Below are 18310 nucleotides of genomic sequence, written 5' to 3'. Positions count from 1 at the left end.
CACATGTCAGACTTATGATGCCCCACAGTGACAGCGTGTCTGCACATAGTTGTTTGTTATGCTTTAAAGATTATTTGAGGGCATTTATTGGATAGCAGAGCAGTGAAGACAGACAGGAAGACTTGCAGCAAAAGGTCATGTGACATGTGGCTGCTTGCCTCTGCACTGGAAACTGACAATTATTCACTCCCAACAGCCAACAAGAAGACCTGGAAGAGATTAAGCTCCTGGATCTGCTGAAGTTATATTAATATATTTTCACAACTTACTGTGAAGTCTTAAAATGTCACTAACCTTCCTCCAGGCCCAGTCCTTTGTTCTCTCTTTCTCTATGCATGAGTAAAGTTGAGCAATGCATCTTCAGCTGCCTTCCAATGACATCAAGAAGCTCGTCTTCCATTTCTGATTGCTGGTGAAATCCCAGCTGACGAGTTTTCACAGTGCAAAGGGAAGTGAGTTTTTCTGCAAAGTTAGTTTAGCTTGTTTAAATGTGGATTTGCGTCTCGTTTGCATCGTCTGCCGTCAGTGTTCTGCCTTGCTTAGACTTTCCTTTGCCTTTGGTGTGATCGCGCTGTCAGCTGAGGGTGTTTTTGCTTGGACTCATGTATTTGACCACAGACTGGGCAACTTTGTTAATGAGGTTAGATACAGAACTTATTTTGAGATGAGTGGATAACGGGTGGCTAAGCTGAAGAACAAGATATTTTCTAAGGAGGTAGTGGAAGGCAAATCAAAGCTAAAGGAGAGAGAGCACTGTGAATGTAAATGTTAGCAATTAACACACTGCTGACAAACAAAGCCCTAAAAATAACGCAGGAAGATGGATCATCCCTCTATAATTATTCATCCTCGCGGCACACAAACGCTGACACACTGAGCCGCTTCTGTTAAAACTCGAGTAAACAAAGCAGATCAGAGCAACGCCGCTCGGCTCGAGGAGCACTTATAACCGAAAACAAGGTGACAAATTTGTTCTTGATTGGCCCGGACCGGGCGGAACGGCGTAGTCATGGCACGGTCGACTTGTTTTTCAGAGTGTCCTTCTTTGGCCGAGAGGATTTTTGGCAGCGCTCGCAGGGGTGAAGAGAGAGGCGCACTCAGAGCTCCACCAACCCCTGCGCTGAATGAGAAGGAGCTGGGCAGCGATGACAAGAGTGCCAGCAGGGGGTTAAGCTGTGACCCAGATTCCTGCACGAGCCTTTGTCCTGGAGAGGAGAGAAGATTCTCCTCATTCATCTCGCCGAGGGCTGAATTTGCGTTATGAATACAGTGACAGAGGGGAGGAGAGACGGACTCGGGCCGGCAGAAAACGAAATAAATGACTCTGAGTTTGCATGCATTATAGATCATTCTGCAGATGCATGCAGTTTAGCTTCTAACCAGTCACCGCTGCACTCTTTGTTTACGCTCCTCTTTAAAATTGCTGCTGGTCTGTGTTGCACAGACTGGATGTGCATCGGTTAAAGTCACAATCAGCTTCAGAAGGAACAAAATATTTGTTTCCACATACAAAGTTTTATTCCAGGCAGATGTTTGAGCTTAGAATAAGGGCGTAGTGATGCTGTAATACTTCCTCTTTCAAAATTCAGTATGAATAAGAAATGAGTAAGCAAGGATGAACTGTTATGTTTTATTCTGCTTATACAAGCTTTTATTGCAATAAGCAGCATGTCAGCATTCAGAGGGCTCAGCTGGAAAGTAAACACAAATTATTCTGAAAGTTTTAATCGTTAGCTGCGAGTTCTTTATTCTTTTTACACTCTAATAAGTAACGAACTGTTCAGTAAAGCAACATTGATGACTGAAGCTAACAGCTCTAAAACAGCTTTTTATATTGGATTATTTTCTCAGTACCCTGTGTGCACTTTAAATCGTTTATTCATGCCATCATGTCTTTATTAAGTGAAGCGCTTTCCTTGTGACAAAAAACTTCTGGACTAATAAATTTGTCTTGCCCCGCTTTGGCGAGTGGGTCCCAAACTGTGGTCCAGCACCCCATAAGGGCTCTGGCTGAACTCGAGGCATCTATAACTGCAGACCGTTCACACACCGTTTGCTCTGTAACGTCCTGAAACTTGAAAGAAAATCCCAGCAGCACCAAAACATGTTTCTGTTACAGGTTAGAGACTGAAGAAAGCTGAAGCACTGATACGGGTTGAATTGTAAACGATCCGTCGGGTTTTCCCAGATTTCTTCCTGTAAAAAGGGAGTTTTTCCTTCCCACTGTCTGACTCTGGGGTGAGCTCTTCTCTCACCCCAACCAATCACAGCAGATGGCCCCGCCCCTCCCTGAGCCTGGTTCTGCTGGAGGTTTCTTCCTGTTAAAAGGGAGTTTTTCCTTCCCACTGTCGCCAAAGTGCTGCTCATAGGAGATCATATGATTGTTGGGTTTTTCTCTGTATTATTGTAGGGTCTTCACTTCACTGTGCAATTACCTTTTGTGCAATACTTTATGTTAATAGTCAACGGTGCAATAGACTTCCATACTTGAAATGTGCAATTTCACTTGTATTTTTTTTATTTTTATTCCTATTTATTCTACTTATCCCCTTTGTATATTTTATTTATATATGCCTCTGCATTTATATATGTGTATATATATATATAATATTCTGTAACTCTGTAACTTGTGTCGGTGCTTTTTGGAAACCGAATTTCCCAGAGGAACCCACCCGAGGGATTAATAAAGTTTTATCTTATCTTATCTTATCTTATCTTATCTTATCTTATCTTATCTTATCGTATCTCATCTCATCTCATCTCATCTCATCTCATCTTATCTATATTACAATATAAAGCACCTTGAGGCGACTGTTGTTGTGATTTGACGCTGTGTAAATAAAACTGAATTGAACTGAAGTGACTGTGTCCCTGTGTGTGTGCAGCACACGGAGTCAGTTTGTTGGGGTTAAGGTTTAAAAACACCAAAGAGATGCTGGAAAACTAGGAAGAAGTGTAATTACATGAGCTGTATATAAAAGATGGATGTCTCTTATCAGTGATTAACACAGTCTCAGCTGTTACGCTCTATTCAAACAAACCCCAAACTTGATGTTTCTGTGACAGTCAGCTGTGCCACACATTCATTTCCATCACACCCGAAACATCGACGACTCTCTGCAGGCTACGAAAGGCCAAAGTAAGTCAGGACAGAGCTCGTTCTTTAAGTAATCCCACAAACATTTGTGATACGTGATAATTAAAAGATTCATTAAACGATAACAGCTAGTCCTAGAGTAAAATGTGCAGTGGACAGTGTTGGGAAGGTTACTTTTAAAATGTATTCCATTACAGATTACAGATTACATGCCCCAAAATGTATTCTGTAACGTATTCCGTTACGTTACTCAATGAGAGTAACGTATTCTGAATACTTTGGATTACTTAATATATTATCATGCTGTTTACAACTACATGAATGTACTATTGCTGTGATTTATTACTGTTACTGAAGGTCCGCGGCTCCGAACCGTAGTAAAGGGACCTCTGACTAATACGGTGGGTTCTGTGTCGGCTCGTAGCTGAAAACTAGCTTTACTTTGTTGTCTGGGTCAACTTTGCTAGCAGAGACAGAGAGAGGCGTTGAAAGGCTGCTCCAACAGAACTTATTGTTTTTGGAGGAAAACACGAACACGGTGTACAGTCGAGTCTTAATAGCTTACTTACAACTGGGCTCGTCAGGCTCTCTTCTTGGCTGCAGTGGTTATTATTATATTTACATGCTTCCAGCTCCCGTTTCTGCTCGATGACAGCTCGTACTTTTCCTTTTTCTCCCTCCCTCGCTCACAGACACATAACGTGTATGGCAGTCCATTCTCCCTGCAGCACGGACTACACTGCCCATGATGCTACATTCTTTAGAGCTATACCTGTAGCATTCTGCCTGTTAGCTTAGCACAACAACAACAACAGACGCTCTCTCACCCAGGAAACACGCAGAGAGAGAGCGTTACCCTGTAACCATGGTAACCGTAACGCTGCCTGGAACAACAGAACGTAGCTGTCAAACAAAACCCAAACAGTCCTGACCCGCCACAATATGAAACAGGGAAGTACCGCCGTGTAATCCATTTATTTCAACAAAGTAACTGTATTCTAAATACCACCTTTTTAAACGGTAACTGTAACGGAATACAGTTACTCATATTTTGTATTTTAAATACGTAACGGCGGTACATGTATTCCGTTACTCCCCAACACTGGCAGTGGATGCATTTGTAAAGCACCTTACAACAGAAAACTCTCCAGTTAGGAACAAAGCGGCGTTTTCTCCCCGAGCTGAATGACAGCGATGCATCCAAACCCTCAAAATGTCGTCAGCGTGGCACAGAGCGAGGGACCTTGGCAAGTGTGTCCATTGTGCTGCTTTCACACATGTATTTTGGGGGGGAGAATGTGGGAGGTGTCCTTGTTTTTTAGACTTCTTGGTATAGCAGTCTCCCCCCCCCCCCCCAAACCACCCCACCTCCCTCCCTCCCTCCTCCATTATCCTCCTCTTCTCCCCTCTTTTATCTGAGTGTTTGTGGCCCCCTCAGTCTCAGAGCGACTCGGAGCCGAGGAGCGTCACATGGTAAGAGCACCGGGCCTCCGCTCATCAACAGCTAACCTTCTCTTCATCTCCACTGCTTCCTCCAACTGTCTGAGAAAATATTAGACGCAACAAAGAAAGGTCTTTTTTTTGTTTTTTGTTTGATTTATTGATGAGGGTGCAAAGGGAGGGGAGGGGTGGTTGGGGGGGATTATTTTACTTTGTTTTCATCTCCAGAAACGTGACGCTTACTGTGACAACAGATGTTTGGTGTCATTTTTGTTCCTGAAGATGTTAAAAAAAGGAAGTGAGGGAGACGAATATGGGAGCGTCACGTCAACGTACAGCTGCATGAAGTGTAGCCGTCACAAAGTCTCGATTATGAAGAAATGCTTTTATTATTTTCCTCCTTTTTCAAATCCAAATACCATACAATCGTTGCTCCGTTCTAATGCTGCGCATCCTGAAACTCTTTGGTGTTGATCCACAGGAACGTGGGATTTTGGATCATCAAGAATGATTGTTTTTCTACTTCTGAGGCTTTAAGGGAGGATTTTTGGCGGCAGCTTCTCTTTGAATAACCAAACAGCAGAAAGTAGAAGCTGGAGACGGGTTAGGATCCCAGTGTTTACTCATTTTATTTGTTTGTGCTCTGAAACGGAGTCAAACTGTCCATCTGGTAAAATCGGGCTCTGCGTCAGATTTTCTTGACGTGTTTCTCGAGTTATCTTTTGTACGTGGACCTCGACGTCAGTAATCACACTAATTTGTACCTCGCTGGTAGAATTCGGCGACCTTTGTGTTTTGACTGTATCTGACGAGCGATGTGACTGAGCATGTGTGAGAGTGCACGCTCACACATATCACTTGTAATTCACGCATCGGCTCGCTGGAGATCACAGCGGCCGTGAGGCCCGGGAGCCTGATGCTCTGCTGATTTAATTTCCCATTTCCAACACATGAACGTTATTCATGGCTCTCATTCTGGTCATATAACAGCATCATTACCACACAGTGCTACGGCCTGTTTTATTGCACTGACCTGATGTACGCGAGTAATTCCTCTAATAATCTAGATTGTGTTTACATAAACATCAAGCTTGTAGCAGCTAAACTGAAAACAGAGTCTATTTAAAAACTTTGAAGCTTAATTTTCACAATTAAATGCAAGAAAAGATGCGTCAAAGAAAGCAAACAGCCCACTCAGGTTGAATAAATGATTTTTTCTGGAGGATGAGTAAATGTGGAAGTACTGGTGGGTCCTGAAAGCCTCCCCAGTGCTTGCTGACAGCACCACGTCCGGGCTGGACTCCTCTCGGTGGAGTGTTTCTGACGCTTGGCTGATTTTCAATAAGCCAACGACAGACTCACCCCCCCGCTGAGTGCCCATTGTCCATTTGTTAACACTTAACACTCATGTGTCCGGATGCTCTTTGGCACTTCTTGCTTTGGGTTCTGATGAGAAACTCTCTTAAACTGTTTCACATGTTCTGGAGTAGAAACCGCCACTCGTAGTTCTGTATATGCTGCGATGCTAACTTCCTGTAATGATGAAGTGTGCACTGACCCAGTTCTGTTGCACCAGTCATTAAACTTTTATTGTGCTTTCTATTCAAAAATTCCTTTTAAAGTTGTAAACAAATCTGTTTTTGTCCTTTGATACATTTTATGGGTCGATGCAAGAAGTTACCAGAAAGTAAAGATAGAAGAAGCTTTTATTTCTTTAGTGGCTCTGCTTACAGCCCCGAGTTTCATTCAGTGTTGTACATGTAGACAAGCTTAAAGCAGCAAATAAAATCACTTACTGTTGGTTTTAATTTGATTTCTTTACTTCAAAGATTAACAGTTAAAGGAAAGGCTAGCGTGAAACTTTACGAAAAGCTAAATTATCATCAGATCATAAATACTGGCAAATACACTCTCCACTAGGGATGGGTATCGTTTAGGTTTTATCCGATACCAGTGCCAAACCGGCACTTTTGAAACGGTGCCGGTGCTTAAAGAATGGAGAACACAAACTTTGTCCAAAAACCTCTCATGTTCAGCTGTTTTTTTGTAAAAAGATAACAATGTTAGCCTTTTCTGCAGCTATGGGGCATATATGGTATCACTCTTGGCTGGAAGCAGCTTAATCAATGGAAAAAACACAAACTTTGTCCAAAAACCTCTCATGTTTAACTGTTTTCCACTTTTTCTTTGGTCATTTTAGCCTTTTTGTCCAGGGTGAAGGGAGTATCTGCCATCAAACAAGAAGACAGCCGCATGTAGCTATGATGATGTTTGCTAGTTCACCTTACATGCATTAATGTAATAACGTGGTTAGCCTACTCAACGTAAATTACACACGAACAACATTAAGCTACTCACGCAGAGAAGAACAGCTGCTGCTGCATCATCATCCTCATCATTTCTGCTACACTGGCAGGGCTAGGGGCCAGGACTCTCCTCTTCGGGTTTTTGGGGGATGTTGCTAACTCCGGGTCGATAACAGGCACCACACCCGCAGTAGATGTGCTCGGTGTGAGGTCTCGCAGCAAGCTATCAAATACGGCGCATTTCTCAGCTTTTAAAAAAAACGCTATGCGTCGCCAGGTGTTTCATCAGATTTGAGGTGTTACCTCCTTTGACAGTATCACAGTATCAGCTTAAAGCACTTGTTGCAGCTGCTGAGTTTGCATCTTTTGCTGTGAAGTACAGCCAGACTTTTGACCGCTTCGCCTTGGGCGTTTTTAATCTGTAGCTCTGCTCTAAAAGAACGTACGTACCTGGACCCGCCTACTATCCTCGGAAACGTAAAATGATTGGCTAGAATCTAAAGTGTATCACAGCTCAGGAAAAAGAAGCACCAAAAAAAGCACCAAAATGTGCGCTGCTTTTTGGTCTGGTTACTACCGTTTATGTCAGAACCGGTACCATCATGGCACCGGATACCGGTACCCAACACACTATTTACCTAAATGTAACAGGTTAAATTCAGGCCATAGACGGACTACAGACATCTTGTCCTTTGTGCACACGGTTATGAAATATGAAGAATATTGCTGCTCACTATTACAGATTACAGCTGTGCTGAGACGTATCCACAGCACACATCAAACAAAGTTTCAGTCAGAGAGATTGTGAAGTCTTTACACAGACAAATGGAAACAAATTCAGACAAACACTCGTCTGTATTTGCAAAATTAACTTCAGCTTCACTGAAAAATACTCGACTCCGTGTCATCGAGGTACATCATGGCGATTCTCCAACACACTGTGGACTCTCCTGATGATGTTGAACAATGAAAAATGAAGAAAACCAAACGACTTCCTGTTCAGGTCTAAACATATGACACCAGTTCTCATCTCACAGGAAAAAATGAAGGAAATCTATTTGTTTGTTTTAAAGGATACAAACTTTTTTTCACAACAGCACAGATTTTTTTAAGTAAGTTATAGCAGCAGGAGTTTTATTTGGTGTTTTGGACACACGAAGCTCAGTGGAACCAAGAAACCAGAGCTTTAAAAGAAGTGGCAACTGTTGCCTTTCAGCCCAAAGCCTGATCTTTCTCCTGTCCAACTCACAAGCTTTTAATACCTGGATTGTTTAGCAAGAATGCCACCAGCCCCATGGTCGGCCATCCCTCCAATCCCCAAATATAATTTCTTTCCCATTTTAAATACGGACACACTTTTATTTCATGTTCACGGGGACACGACTGAGTAAATGTCAGACTGGACAGATGAAAACTCCTGCTCAGGGACGTAAAGTTTGTGTCCAGAAACACTGGAGGTTCTAACATTTACAAACTGTGACTGTGCTGTGACTTCAGCCATCAGCTGTGCTCCTCTTCCTCCTCCAGTTGGCTGATAAGGGTTGTGATTATGTCACCTAGCACATAGCTTACACTCAAGAATATTACATAAAGCTGCAATGACATGATGGCAAAGTCCAGTAATCATCTCTTTCCTGTAACCTTCAGTTCGATTGTCTTAAAATTAACTGGTGCTTCCATTTCTGCCATTTTCTCCAACATGAATGTAATTCCATCTTAAAAGTGCTTCTAAATACTTAACAGCGTTCATAACCTTCCTTCCCTTCCCTGAACAGCCACAATGAGTGCCCTGCCATGTTATGTCCTCGTCCTCCTCCTATTCGTCCCCATCCTCACTGAAGCCAAACGCCAACCAGGGCAGGAGAAGCCCGACAAACCCCGTCAGCCTCCTCCATCACCTCAACCGGCCAAGAGACCCAGAAATCGCTCCGTGCCAGGCTCCGGAGAGCTGACCACCAAGGAGGGGCATCGCTGTGTTTGGCAGACGTCGGGTGAAGGTCTGGTGAGCCTGCTGGTGAACTGCAGCATTGAAGCACAAGGAGACCTGCAAAGGTGAATCATAAATCCTCTAAACATTCATACTGGTGCTTTGCTCTTGATTCAGACGACTCAGTGTTTAGTCCTCGTTAGTTCATGTTAATAGATATAGACTTGATTTCTCAAGCTTCACTTTCGTTATGGAAATGAGGTGAGACCTTATTTATCTGGTAAGGCTTAGTACAGATGTGAACACACGACTGTAGAAAAAGGAAAGAAGTTTTTGCACTCACTCAGAGCAGAAAGCTCTGCAGGTGATTCACTAACTTCCAGTTAATTTAAATCCCAAAATGCAGACAATTTCAGTAATGACCAACAAAGTCTGCTGACAGCAGCGGAAATTAGTGTGAAAAATGAGCCGACACAGCGAGCAGTGCACGAACAGACGAGTGTGTTTCTGAAAGAGCAGGACAGATCAGATCAACGAGGACGAATATGTACTCACATGTGTTGTGTTGACAATCAGGGACGTGTTCGCTCTCTGAGGCTGTTGTTCTCTGTATGAATTAGGCTCAGGGTGCCTTATTACAAAGAAGTGTCCCATATTGCCTGATGTGTAGAATGAAGAAGAACACAAAACATGATTTTTACCAACAGATCCCGACTAAAGGAAGTTAGTGTTATTGATGAACTCATATTTATTTTATTGTTGTTTTATTCTTTTAACACAGAACTTCAGTCACAACCATTATTTTTAAATGTGGTTACATTAAAAAAAATCAGTTGACATGTGCAAATTCTCAGTGCTCTTTTTGCTCGCTTGTGAGGCTGCAGGTTTAGTTACAGTCAGTAACTTGTGTTGTAAAATTCAGATATTATTGTAACACAGTCCAGGTTTGCCTGAGTCCAGTGTATTGTTGCACCCCAGCCCAGGGAAAACCGGCGTGCAACATAAGGAAAATAAAAATAAGGAGAAATGCCCCCACACTCCCTGCTCTCAAGGAAGACGAACCAACAAAAAACAGCTAGCACGGATCTCACAACAGCCAGTCAGTTTATTAAGTCCCAAAAGGTAGCAGGCGTCAGGGTGAGCATGGCCAAAACAACAAACAAAAACTCAGCTGGCTTACCTTCACCGAAAACCCCAAAAGAAAATTACAGGTGTCTTACCTGCCTCCCTAACCAAAAACAGGAGAAAAGGTTCCCAAAGAAAAATGGCTTCTCACCCCTACAGCTACCGAGTAAAAAAAAGTATCAACAAACTATTTACAACACGGCAAAAGCTCCCAGAATACAAATTCACACACAGCCACATGCACAGTAAAGAAACATCACTACTCCATAACCAGTTCTGATGTTTCAGAGCTCGCTGTGTGCGCACTGCTGAGAAAAGACAGATGCTTTTGTGCTTGCTGCAGATTTCTTTATGTACTCAGATTCTTCTCCTCTTTTTTCAGCTTTAATGATACATTTGATTAGATAAAACTTGACAGTTACAAAGACAATTAAAGTCCATTAGGATCTATTCAGAAGTGCAAAAAGAAAAACAACAGCATTACATACCAAAAGTGCAGTTATATACAGGGTGGGCCATTTATATATATACATAGTAATAACATGCCCAATGTGCTGCCCAACACAATGACCACACAAATGTGTTTAATGTGTTTAATGTGCTGCCCAACACAACGGGCAGCACATTTAACACATTTTATAAGTGGTCAGAAACTTGTAAATAACTCATGAAAGAATAAAGTTACGTTGAAACCAAGCACACCATTGTTTTTCTTGTGACATTACCAATAAGTTTGATGTGTCACATGACCCTCTTCCTACTGAAAAAACAAAAGTTGTATCCAAGATGGCCGACTTCTAAATGGCCCCAATGGTCACCACCCATCTTGAGGAGTTTGCCCCCTCACATATACTAATGTGCCACAAACAGGAGTTTAATATCACCAACCATTCCCATGTTGTTACTGTGTATCCATATAAATGCTCCACCCTGTAGATTAAAGCCTCTGCGAGACGCTGAGCCTCGTCATGTGCACACACCACCATCATAATGTGGCACAGTTTGAAGCATGCTGCCTGCCATCAATCTTAGTGAATAATGTTTGAATTATTCATTCAAATATTATTTATAATGCTGACTTCAAGCAGTACAGAAATTTAATTTAAACCACTGAAGAGCTCGGAGAGAGAAGACGAGTGCTTTATAAGAATCATACCATTCAAACCATTCGGACACACTGGGTATAACGGTCTGTGCACATGGTGTCCAACCATGCCAAGCTTGTGGAGCTCTCTTGACTTGGCCTTTGTGCTCCTCCTGCAGATATTGGTGTCGTTACGCTGGTAAACCAGACCTCTGCCAGGCCTATGGGGTGAAGTCCAGCCAGTACTGGAAGCAGCTGGTGGGAAAGCTGAAGAAAAGGCAGAATGCCTGCGAAGGGGAAAAAGTCCTGAAGGCCAAAACCTGCAAGAAGGCGCCCGGAGAGGCCCACATGAAGCTCGCTCAGCGCAACGGGGAAGACGACAAGAAGGGAGGGAAGGAAGGAGGGAAGAAGAAACCAGCTGGGAAGAGCGTAGGAGGAGGAAGGATGGATAAAAGGAAGAAGAAGGAAGAGGAGGCAGAGGAGAAGAAGAAGAGGAGGGAGGAAAGGACTGAGGCCGAGGATGAGGAGGGAATGCAGGGTGACATGGAGCCGGTGCAGGCTTACTGCAGCGAGGGCTGGCACTCGGTCTGCTCCTTCTTCGTCAAGTTCTTTGAAGGCTGATGAGAAATTATTTTGGATTTATGATGGTGCGAATTCACAATCTGAAAACAACACTGGAAATCATGTTCTTAGTCTCATGGGAAGCATCAGGCAGCTCGTTTATAACAATATATATTCTTTAATTTCATGTTCAACATGGAGCTGCTTTAATAAAAAAAGAAAAAAGAAAATTATGTTATATTTGGACATAAAAACTTTGACAACATCAGCTTTTTATAGAGTCTGACTTTTCTCCTCTAACCAATCAGCCCCATGGCATCTCCTTATGCTACATTGGAGAGATAATTACTACCAGGTAATATAAATTATGCAAAACCATTAAAATTAAAGGTGTTAATGTTCAATGAACATGATTAATTTATTAGAAAAACATTAGAGGCTGTTAATTTAATCTGAAATGGGAAAGAGTCGACCTGTAAAGGTACTTTTTGTGTGTCAGGCTTTCCAGGTGTTTTAATATTTGTTTTCCGTTCAGCTCACGTTTCATTAATGCAGGACTCACTGCTACAGTTGGCTTTACACAAAACTTCTCATCAGCATGAGGCTAACAGTATAAACCCCATAACTCACATCAAGTTTCTTTATTGGAGAAAATAAACCAATTAGTTTGTGTTAGATTTCACTTTTTGTTTGAGTACGTTTAGATTTTGTGTCTCGCCATCATAGACGTGTTTTCTAGAACTCAGAAGAAACTGAAAAGTTATTTTATGTCCAAATTTTCTGATAATAAATAAATGTAATAATTCTGTGGGCACCAGTGAGAATAGTGACTCTTAGGTTTAATCGTGTATTTTAGCACTTCTTGTTTTCTTGATGTGAAACTTTTTTTTTTTTTTACACACTTTGTGTAACTTTTTCTAAATGACTGTTAACAATGTTTGAACTCGACAATAAAGTGCTTCAAATTTCCCTTTCTAATCATGTGATTTACATTCAGTAGTCCATGCACTCACCCCATATATTTACACATAATCATAATATTGTGATGACATCTTGGCCATTAAAGGAGAACAGTTTGGGAGCTTTGTGGTATTTACATGAGTAAAAACCACACAGTGTAATATTTTGGTTACAAGATTTTAAAAAGCTGGACTTTTGAGCCAAACATGACACAGGAGAAAAATAAATGTGCTGCCTTTGTTCTTTGCGAAGATCAGTGCTCTCCACTGCTCTGTTGACCCAACCATGCTCAATGTAATTAATGGACAGGCTGAATTTAATGGAAAATTTCTGATTTGCAATGTTCTCGTGTACATTTTATTTAGTTATGGAATATAGTGCATACTGATGAGACTTCCACAGAGCCAAATGACATGAATTCTTTTAGCTATGGGCAGTATGGATGTTAATGACGCCAGAGACACTTACTGGCAATTTTATTAGGTGCACACTGCCTCAGTTCTTTGTGGCACAGATTCAACAAGGTGCTGAAAACATTCATTGGGATTTGTCTCATTCCACCACATCCCAGCGGTGCTCTACTGGACTGATATCTAGTGACCAGTGTTGGTCAAGTTACTTGAAAAAATCTTTTAACTTTATGCATCAAGCAAAAATGTTAATTATCTGCAACATTCTCTGACTGGAAGAAATTAGTTTAACATTTAAACCTATTTTCTGCACATTCCAGCAAATAAAATAAAATATTTTTGTGTGTTTACACTCAGTCTTTCAAATAGATGCAAGTAAAACACAGCAGAAAATAAATAAAGTCAAAGACTAGCGGTCCTGTTGCTCTATTTTCACCTGTAAAGCAGGAGTGGGGTAGGCGGAGGGTTACCCTGGTGCAGGTGTGCCGCGGTCAGTGGAAGAATCCGCGAGTTTCTCTGTGAGTTTCCCATTACGTCGTAGCTACTCGGTGCTTGCTCGAAGTTTAGGGGTTTTTTCGCTGTAAAAAGAAGTTTTCTTCCCACGCACAACGGACACTAATGTTTTTGTCACTTTTTATGGAATCAAACTCAAAGTAAGGTCAGTACTTCCACGCTTTAAACGCTGCACGCTCATACTCTCTCTGCACTCGATATATGATCCATTGTTGATCTGCACACAGCTGTTGTCACGAACGTCGCACTCGCTTACGTCACTGTCATGAGACATTCTCGCAAAAAATTCACGGTTTTAGTAACGCAGTAACGCAGCGTTCCTACGGGAAAGTAACAGTAATCTAATTACCGTTTTTGCGATAGTAATCCCTTACTTTACTCATTACTTGAAAAAAGTAATCGGATTACTGCCCATCTCTGCTAGTGACTGTGGTGCAGTCCCAGTACAATGAAATTAAAAAAAACATATATCCACACCATTACACCACTAGCAGCAGCCTGAATGGCAGAGAGGTCTTCTTCTACTGTAGCACATGTGCTTCAAGGTTCAACACGTAATGCATTCAGAGATGTTTGCTGCCTGCCCAGTTATTGTTGCCTTTCTCTCAGGTCGAAGCAGTTTGACCTTTCTCAAGGCATCTTCCCCCACACCACCAGATGTTTTCTTTGTAAACCCCAGAGATGTTTGTGTGAGAAAATCCAAGAATTTCTGAAATACTAGGCCAGCCTGTCTGACCAATAGCAAAGGGAAACTTTTTAAACTCTTTCGGTTTCATGATGAAAGGTCATCTGGATCCGGTCTTTTATCAGTTCCCAGAGTCAGAACCAGACACGGAGAAGCTGCATTCAGCTTTTATGCTCCTTATATCTGGAACAAACTCCCAGAAAGCCTCAGATCAGCTGAAACACTCAGTTTATTTAAATCCAGGTTGAAGACTCACCTGTTCTCAGCTGCATTTGAATAAAGCACCAAATCTGCACTTAAGCTTAAATTTCAAAACTTACATTTTAACTACTGATTTTATCTGTTTTGATTTTATCTGTTTTGATTTTATATACTGTTTTGTTTGTTTGTTTGTTTGTTAATTAGTTAGTTTGTTTGCTTGTTTTAATCAATTTTAAATCATGCTTTTTATTTGTTTTTGTTTCTAATGTCTCTGTAAAGCACTTTGAATCACCTTGTTGTTGAATTGTGCTATACAAATAAACTTGCCTTGCCTTGCTTATTAACCGATAAGAAAAAAAAAGGTCACTTTCAGCTCATTTCAGACAAAGCAGGCAAAATTAGCAAAAAGCAGAACTGTTTTCAAAATACTAAATAAACATGAACTACAAAGTTCAAGAGGTTCAGCTAAATGGGTCAAAGCGAGCAGGTGACAGACGAAATGCTGGCTTCCTCCACAATCTAAACTATGCATGTTTGTTAAGTGGAGGTGAAGATAAAGTGGACCTCAGATTGGTTTCTTGTTTATGTCCTTTGGTCTATTTTTAGGTCTAGTTATTTACTTTGTGTGTACTCACTTCCTTGTTTCAGTTATCTTGGCTTCCCTGCATCAAACAGTTTTTCCTGCTTGTCAGCCTCAGTCTATCTTCTCCACCTGGATCACTGGATTTTCTGTTTCTACTGCTTTGCTTTTGACTGAATAAAGGTGAGTTTTTGTTCATCAAGTTAGCCTGACTGTTCCCCTGCACTCGATACAATGACACAAAAAGCCACTGCAGAAAACCGTTTAAATACATACATGAGGTAATTTAGGAGAGAGGACACAGCTGGGCAAAACAAGACACAGGTGAACAGAATCTAACTAACGAGGGAGCTCAAAACTAAACACAACACACATGATACAAGAGACTAGCAAAATGAAACAGGAAGTAGCAAACAACAGTGATGGAGACCTGACCACAAGACAGTTTGTTGCATATGGAGCTCTTCTCTCACCCCAACCAATCACAGCAGATGGCCCCGCCCCTCCCTGAGCCTGCTTCTGCTGGAGGTTTCTTCCTGTTAAAAGGGAGTTTTTCCTTCCCACTGTCGCCAAAGTGCTGCTCATAGGGGGTCATATGATTGTTGGGTTTTTCTCTGTATGTATTATTGTAGGGTCTAGCTTACAGTATAAAGCACCATTAGGCGACTGTTGTTGTGATGTATAAATAAAATTGCATTAAATTAAATCAAAGCTGTGACGCTGGTCTGGAACCTAAACTGAATGGAAGTTTTATTCACTGTGTGTGTCTTCACTTAAGCGTTGCACTGAATCAAGTCACAGGAGTTGCTTTATATTTGACACACTAACCTTCTTCCACATAGTCGAGGTCTTCTGCCGGACCTCCTCCAGGTCTCAAGCAGACACAGTTAAACAGAGAAACTCTAAAGGTCATAAAAAGCCAGACTGGAAAGAGTAATCAGGTTGATGGGCTGTTATTGCAGCCTTTTCATGTCTCGCTCCACATCATAATCACCTCTCCCACTTCACATCTCCACAGTGGCCTGATTGTCCTTGAACTACACACACACACAGAGGAGGGAGCAGCATGGGTCACATCCTCCATAGATCGGGACGCTGAGACCCCCCATGTTGGACGCTGGCGGCCTGCCTGCGAGGACTCGGGCACAGCGAGGGTCTGGCAGCTCCCTGCTCTGCTTTTCTTCCTCAGCTTTGTCTCTGCACTCTTCATTTTTCCTCTTCCCTTTGTGGGCACACACCTCCACGCACACTGCCAAACAAATCCAACACTCCTGTGAGCTGCAGATGAAGTCACAGAGACGTTCTGGGAAACAGATTTCTCCTTTGTCCTTCAAGAAATCTGGTAAATCCTTTTCTGGGGAATTCAGCAGTTAGAAGCTGTTTTATCTCTGAATGAACGGGAAAAAAGTGTAATTACATCAGGAGTTTAACCAGTGATAAGAAATCTTTATCAGCTAAACACCTATTTCCTGTTGCAGGGATGATGCAGAGTCCTAAAGGCTGCAGTAAAGCACGAGACGTAACTAAAACAGACTGAAGTAGTCTAAACAAGCTCGTAATCTTATATATTTTTCAGGAATTCTTGCATAAGAATCAGATTTTATCTGAGCAGCGTAGAGTTGGTTTGTGGGACAGTTTAGATGACTTTGATGACTTTGATGAAGGACACTTCAGTGTATCCTCAGGTGAAGGAGGTAATCAAGGAAGCACTGAAGCACCTTTCCTCAGCATCCAGAGAACTCAAAGAGCTCCGAGCTGCAGATACTTCAGGGTTACTTCATTCAGCAGCGCTGAAACGCAGAGAAGGTTGTCTGTGAAACAGAAAACAGGTGGAAACATGGTAAAGATATGCAACGTAACCTCTCCGATAAACAGCTGAAATCATTTTTCATTGTCTCATGATTTCATTACCTGGAAGCAGCGAGTGGATGGCAGTGTTTAGAGTTGATGCACAGGTTCAAACTGTTCTGGGGTTTTATTAGAGAATAAATGAGCTCCTTCAGTGGGAGGAAACTATAACTGTTTTCTTCACACCAGCAGATTTCTTCCATGTCTGCTCTCACATAACGATGCCTGCATTTATCACCAACTCAGTAATGAAGCGTTTCCAAGCACGTCCATGAATCTTCTGGGCAGAAGATAAATTACTTTTGTTTTTAGCTGTTTTTTTAAATCAGTGTGGCCTCTCATGTTTGTCCATCACTCTACTGCCATCTCCAGGAAATTCGCTATCATTGCAAATGATGATGGAAAATGTGCATTTTCTGAATAAACGAACTCATAGGACTGTCAATAAGGTTCTAAACAACAGAAAACCTGAAGCTCTGACTGACTGTTGCTTCAGAAAATGAGGAATAATTCACAGCTTTTGAACAGTACTGCTCAGTCTTGTCTGTATAATATTGCCTTTAATGTACACAGTACACACTGGCAGTGTTGTTCTTGTGCATATTTTATATATTGTGCAGATAACGTCACCACGTCTGCGTCCGTTCTTGTCCACAGTCTTGTTACCTTCCACACGGACTGTTTGAATTCATGGTCTCCCCCAAAAATCCCTCCATAAGCTTCAACTGTTTAAAACTCTGCTGCCTGCATTATTACCAGACCCCCTCCCCCCTTCTTCAGGACCTTCACGGGTTCCCTGTGAAATTCTGGATAATATCCAAACTTCTTCTGCTCACCTTCAATGCCCTTCATAGCCTCGCTCCACTTTACCTTCCTGATCTCTTAAACACTTCAATCTTCTTCTTCTATCCAGCTTTCTGTGCCTTCTTTGCGCCTCAGCACCACGGGAAGCAGAGCTAAAAGCTGGTAGTGAGGCCCCCAGATATAAGAAGCAGTGGTTCTCTCCCCCAGTTTAAAACCCATCTGTTCAAATCTGCATATTCACTGTGAACTTATTGTTTATTTTATCTTGTGCTTTTTGTTTTCCATTGTTCTTCGTTGTCATTGTTCTGTTGTTAAGTGTCCTTGGATGACTTGAAAGGGGCTTTTAAATAAAATTTATTATTATATTATTGCCTGTGTGGATGCCCTGACAGACCCCCTACATTAGTTTATGTTAACTAACTAGCAACAGAACCCAGTGGAAAACTAAAAATCAATTCTCGTTTGTACCGTTCCAGGTTACAACAATGAGTTTTCTATTAAAACCAAGGTTGTCTGTCCACTTTACTCTCTGTCTCTTAAGCAGTAAGTGGTTCTTCACTGTTGGCTAACTAAACTGAAATGGGAAAATCCACCTGTCAGCTGTAACATTAGGGTTTGTGGAGCACTTCCTGAATAAACACAGTATAGAGGAGAGCCTGTTTTAGTCTCATGCTTCAGTCACTCAGGTGCAGCGGTCTCCAACCTTTTTTGCGCCACGGACCGGTTTATGCCCGACAATATTTTCATGGACCGGCCTTTAAGGTGTCGC

General features: G+C 41.9%; 1 protein-coding gene and 1 long non-coding RNA gene across 2 annotated transcripts; one reads left to right on the top strand and one right to left on the bottom strand.

The window, feature by feature from the left end:
* Nucleotides 1-6518: 6518 nt before the first annotated feature.
* LOC146505849 (uncharacterized) lies at nucleotides 6519-17156 on the bottom strand. Its single transcript, XR_014877639.1, has 2 exons — nucleotides 14945-17156; nucleotides 6519-9429 (listed from the first exon to the last, which is right to left on the bottom strand). It is a non-coding gene; the product is annotated as an uncharacterized LOC146505849 (long non-coding RNA).
* fgfbp3 (fibroblast growth factor binding protein 3) lies at nucleotides 8624-12518 on the top strand. Its single transcript, XM_085183067.1, has 2 exons — nucleotides 8624-8895; nucleotides 11159-12518. Exons 1-2 carry the CDS (start codon nucleotides 8624-8626, stop codon nucleotides 11598-11600), a joined length of 714 nt encoding a protein of 237 aa, XP_085039193.1. The 3' UTR covers nucleotides 11601-12518.
* Nucleotides 17157-18310: the final 1154 nt, after the last annotated feature.

Source organism: Neolamprologus multifasciatus, chromosome 13 (assembly GCF_963576455.1).
Source record: "Neolamprologus multifasciatus chromosome 13, fNeoMul1.2, whole genome shotgun sequence".
NCBI classification, from domain to species: domain Eukaryota; kingdom Metazoa; phylum Chordata; class Actinopteri; order Cichliformes; family Cichlidae; genus Neolamprologus; species Neolamprologus multifasciatus.
The sequence above is the reverse complement of the archived record's forward strand: the minus strand, read 5'-3'. Positions and strand labels throughout refer to the sequence as shown.

Coding starts and splice junctions, on each gene's coding strand:
- fgfbp3 (XM_085183067.1), top strand. CDS start 8,624: ATGAGTGCCCTGCCATGTTATGTCCTCGTCCTCCTCCTATTCGTCCCC. Junction 8,896..11,158: donor GCACAAGGAGACCTGCAAAG/GTGAATCATAAA, acceptor CTCCTCCTGCAG/ATATTGGTGTCGTTACGCTG.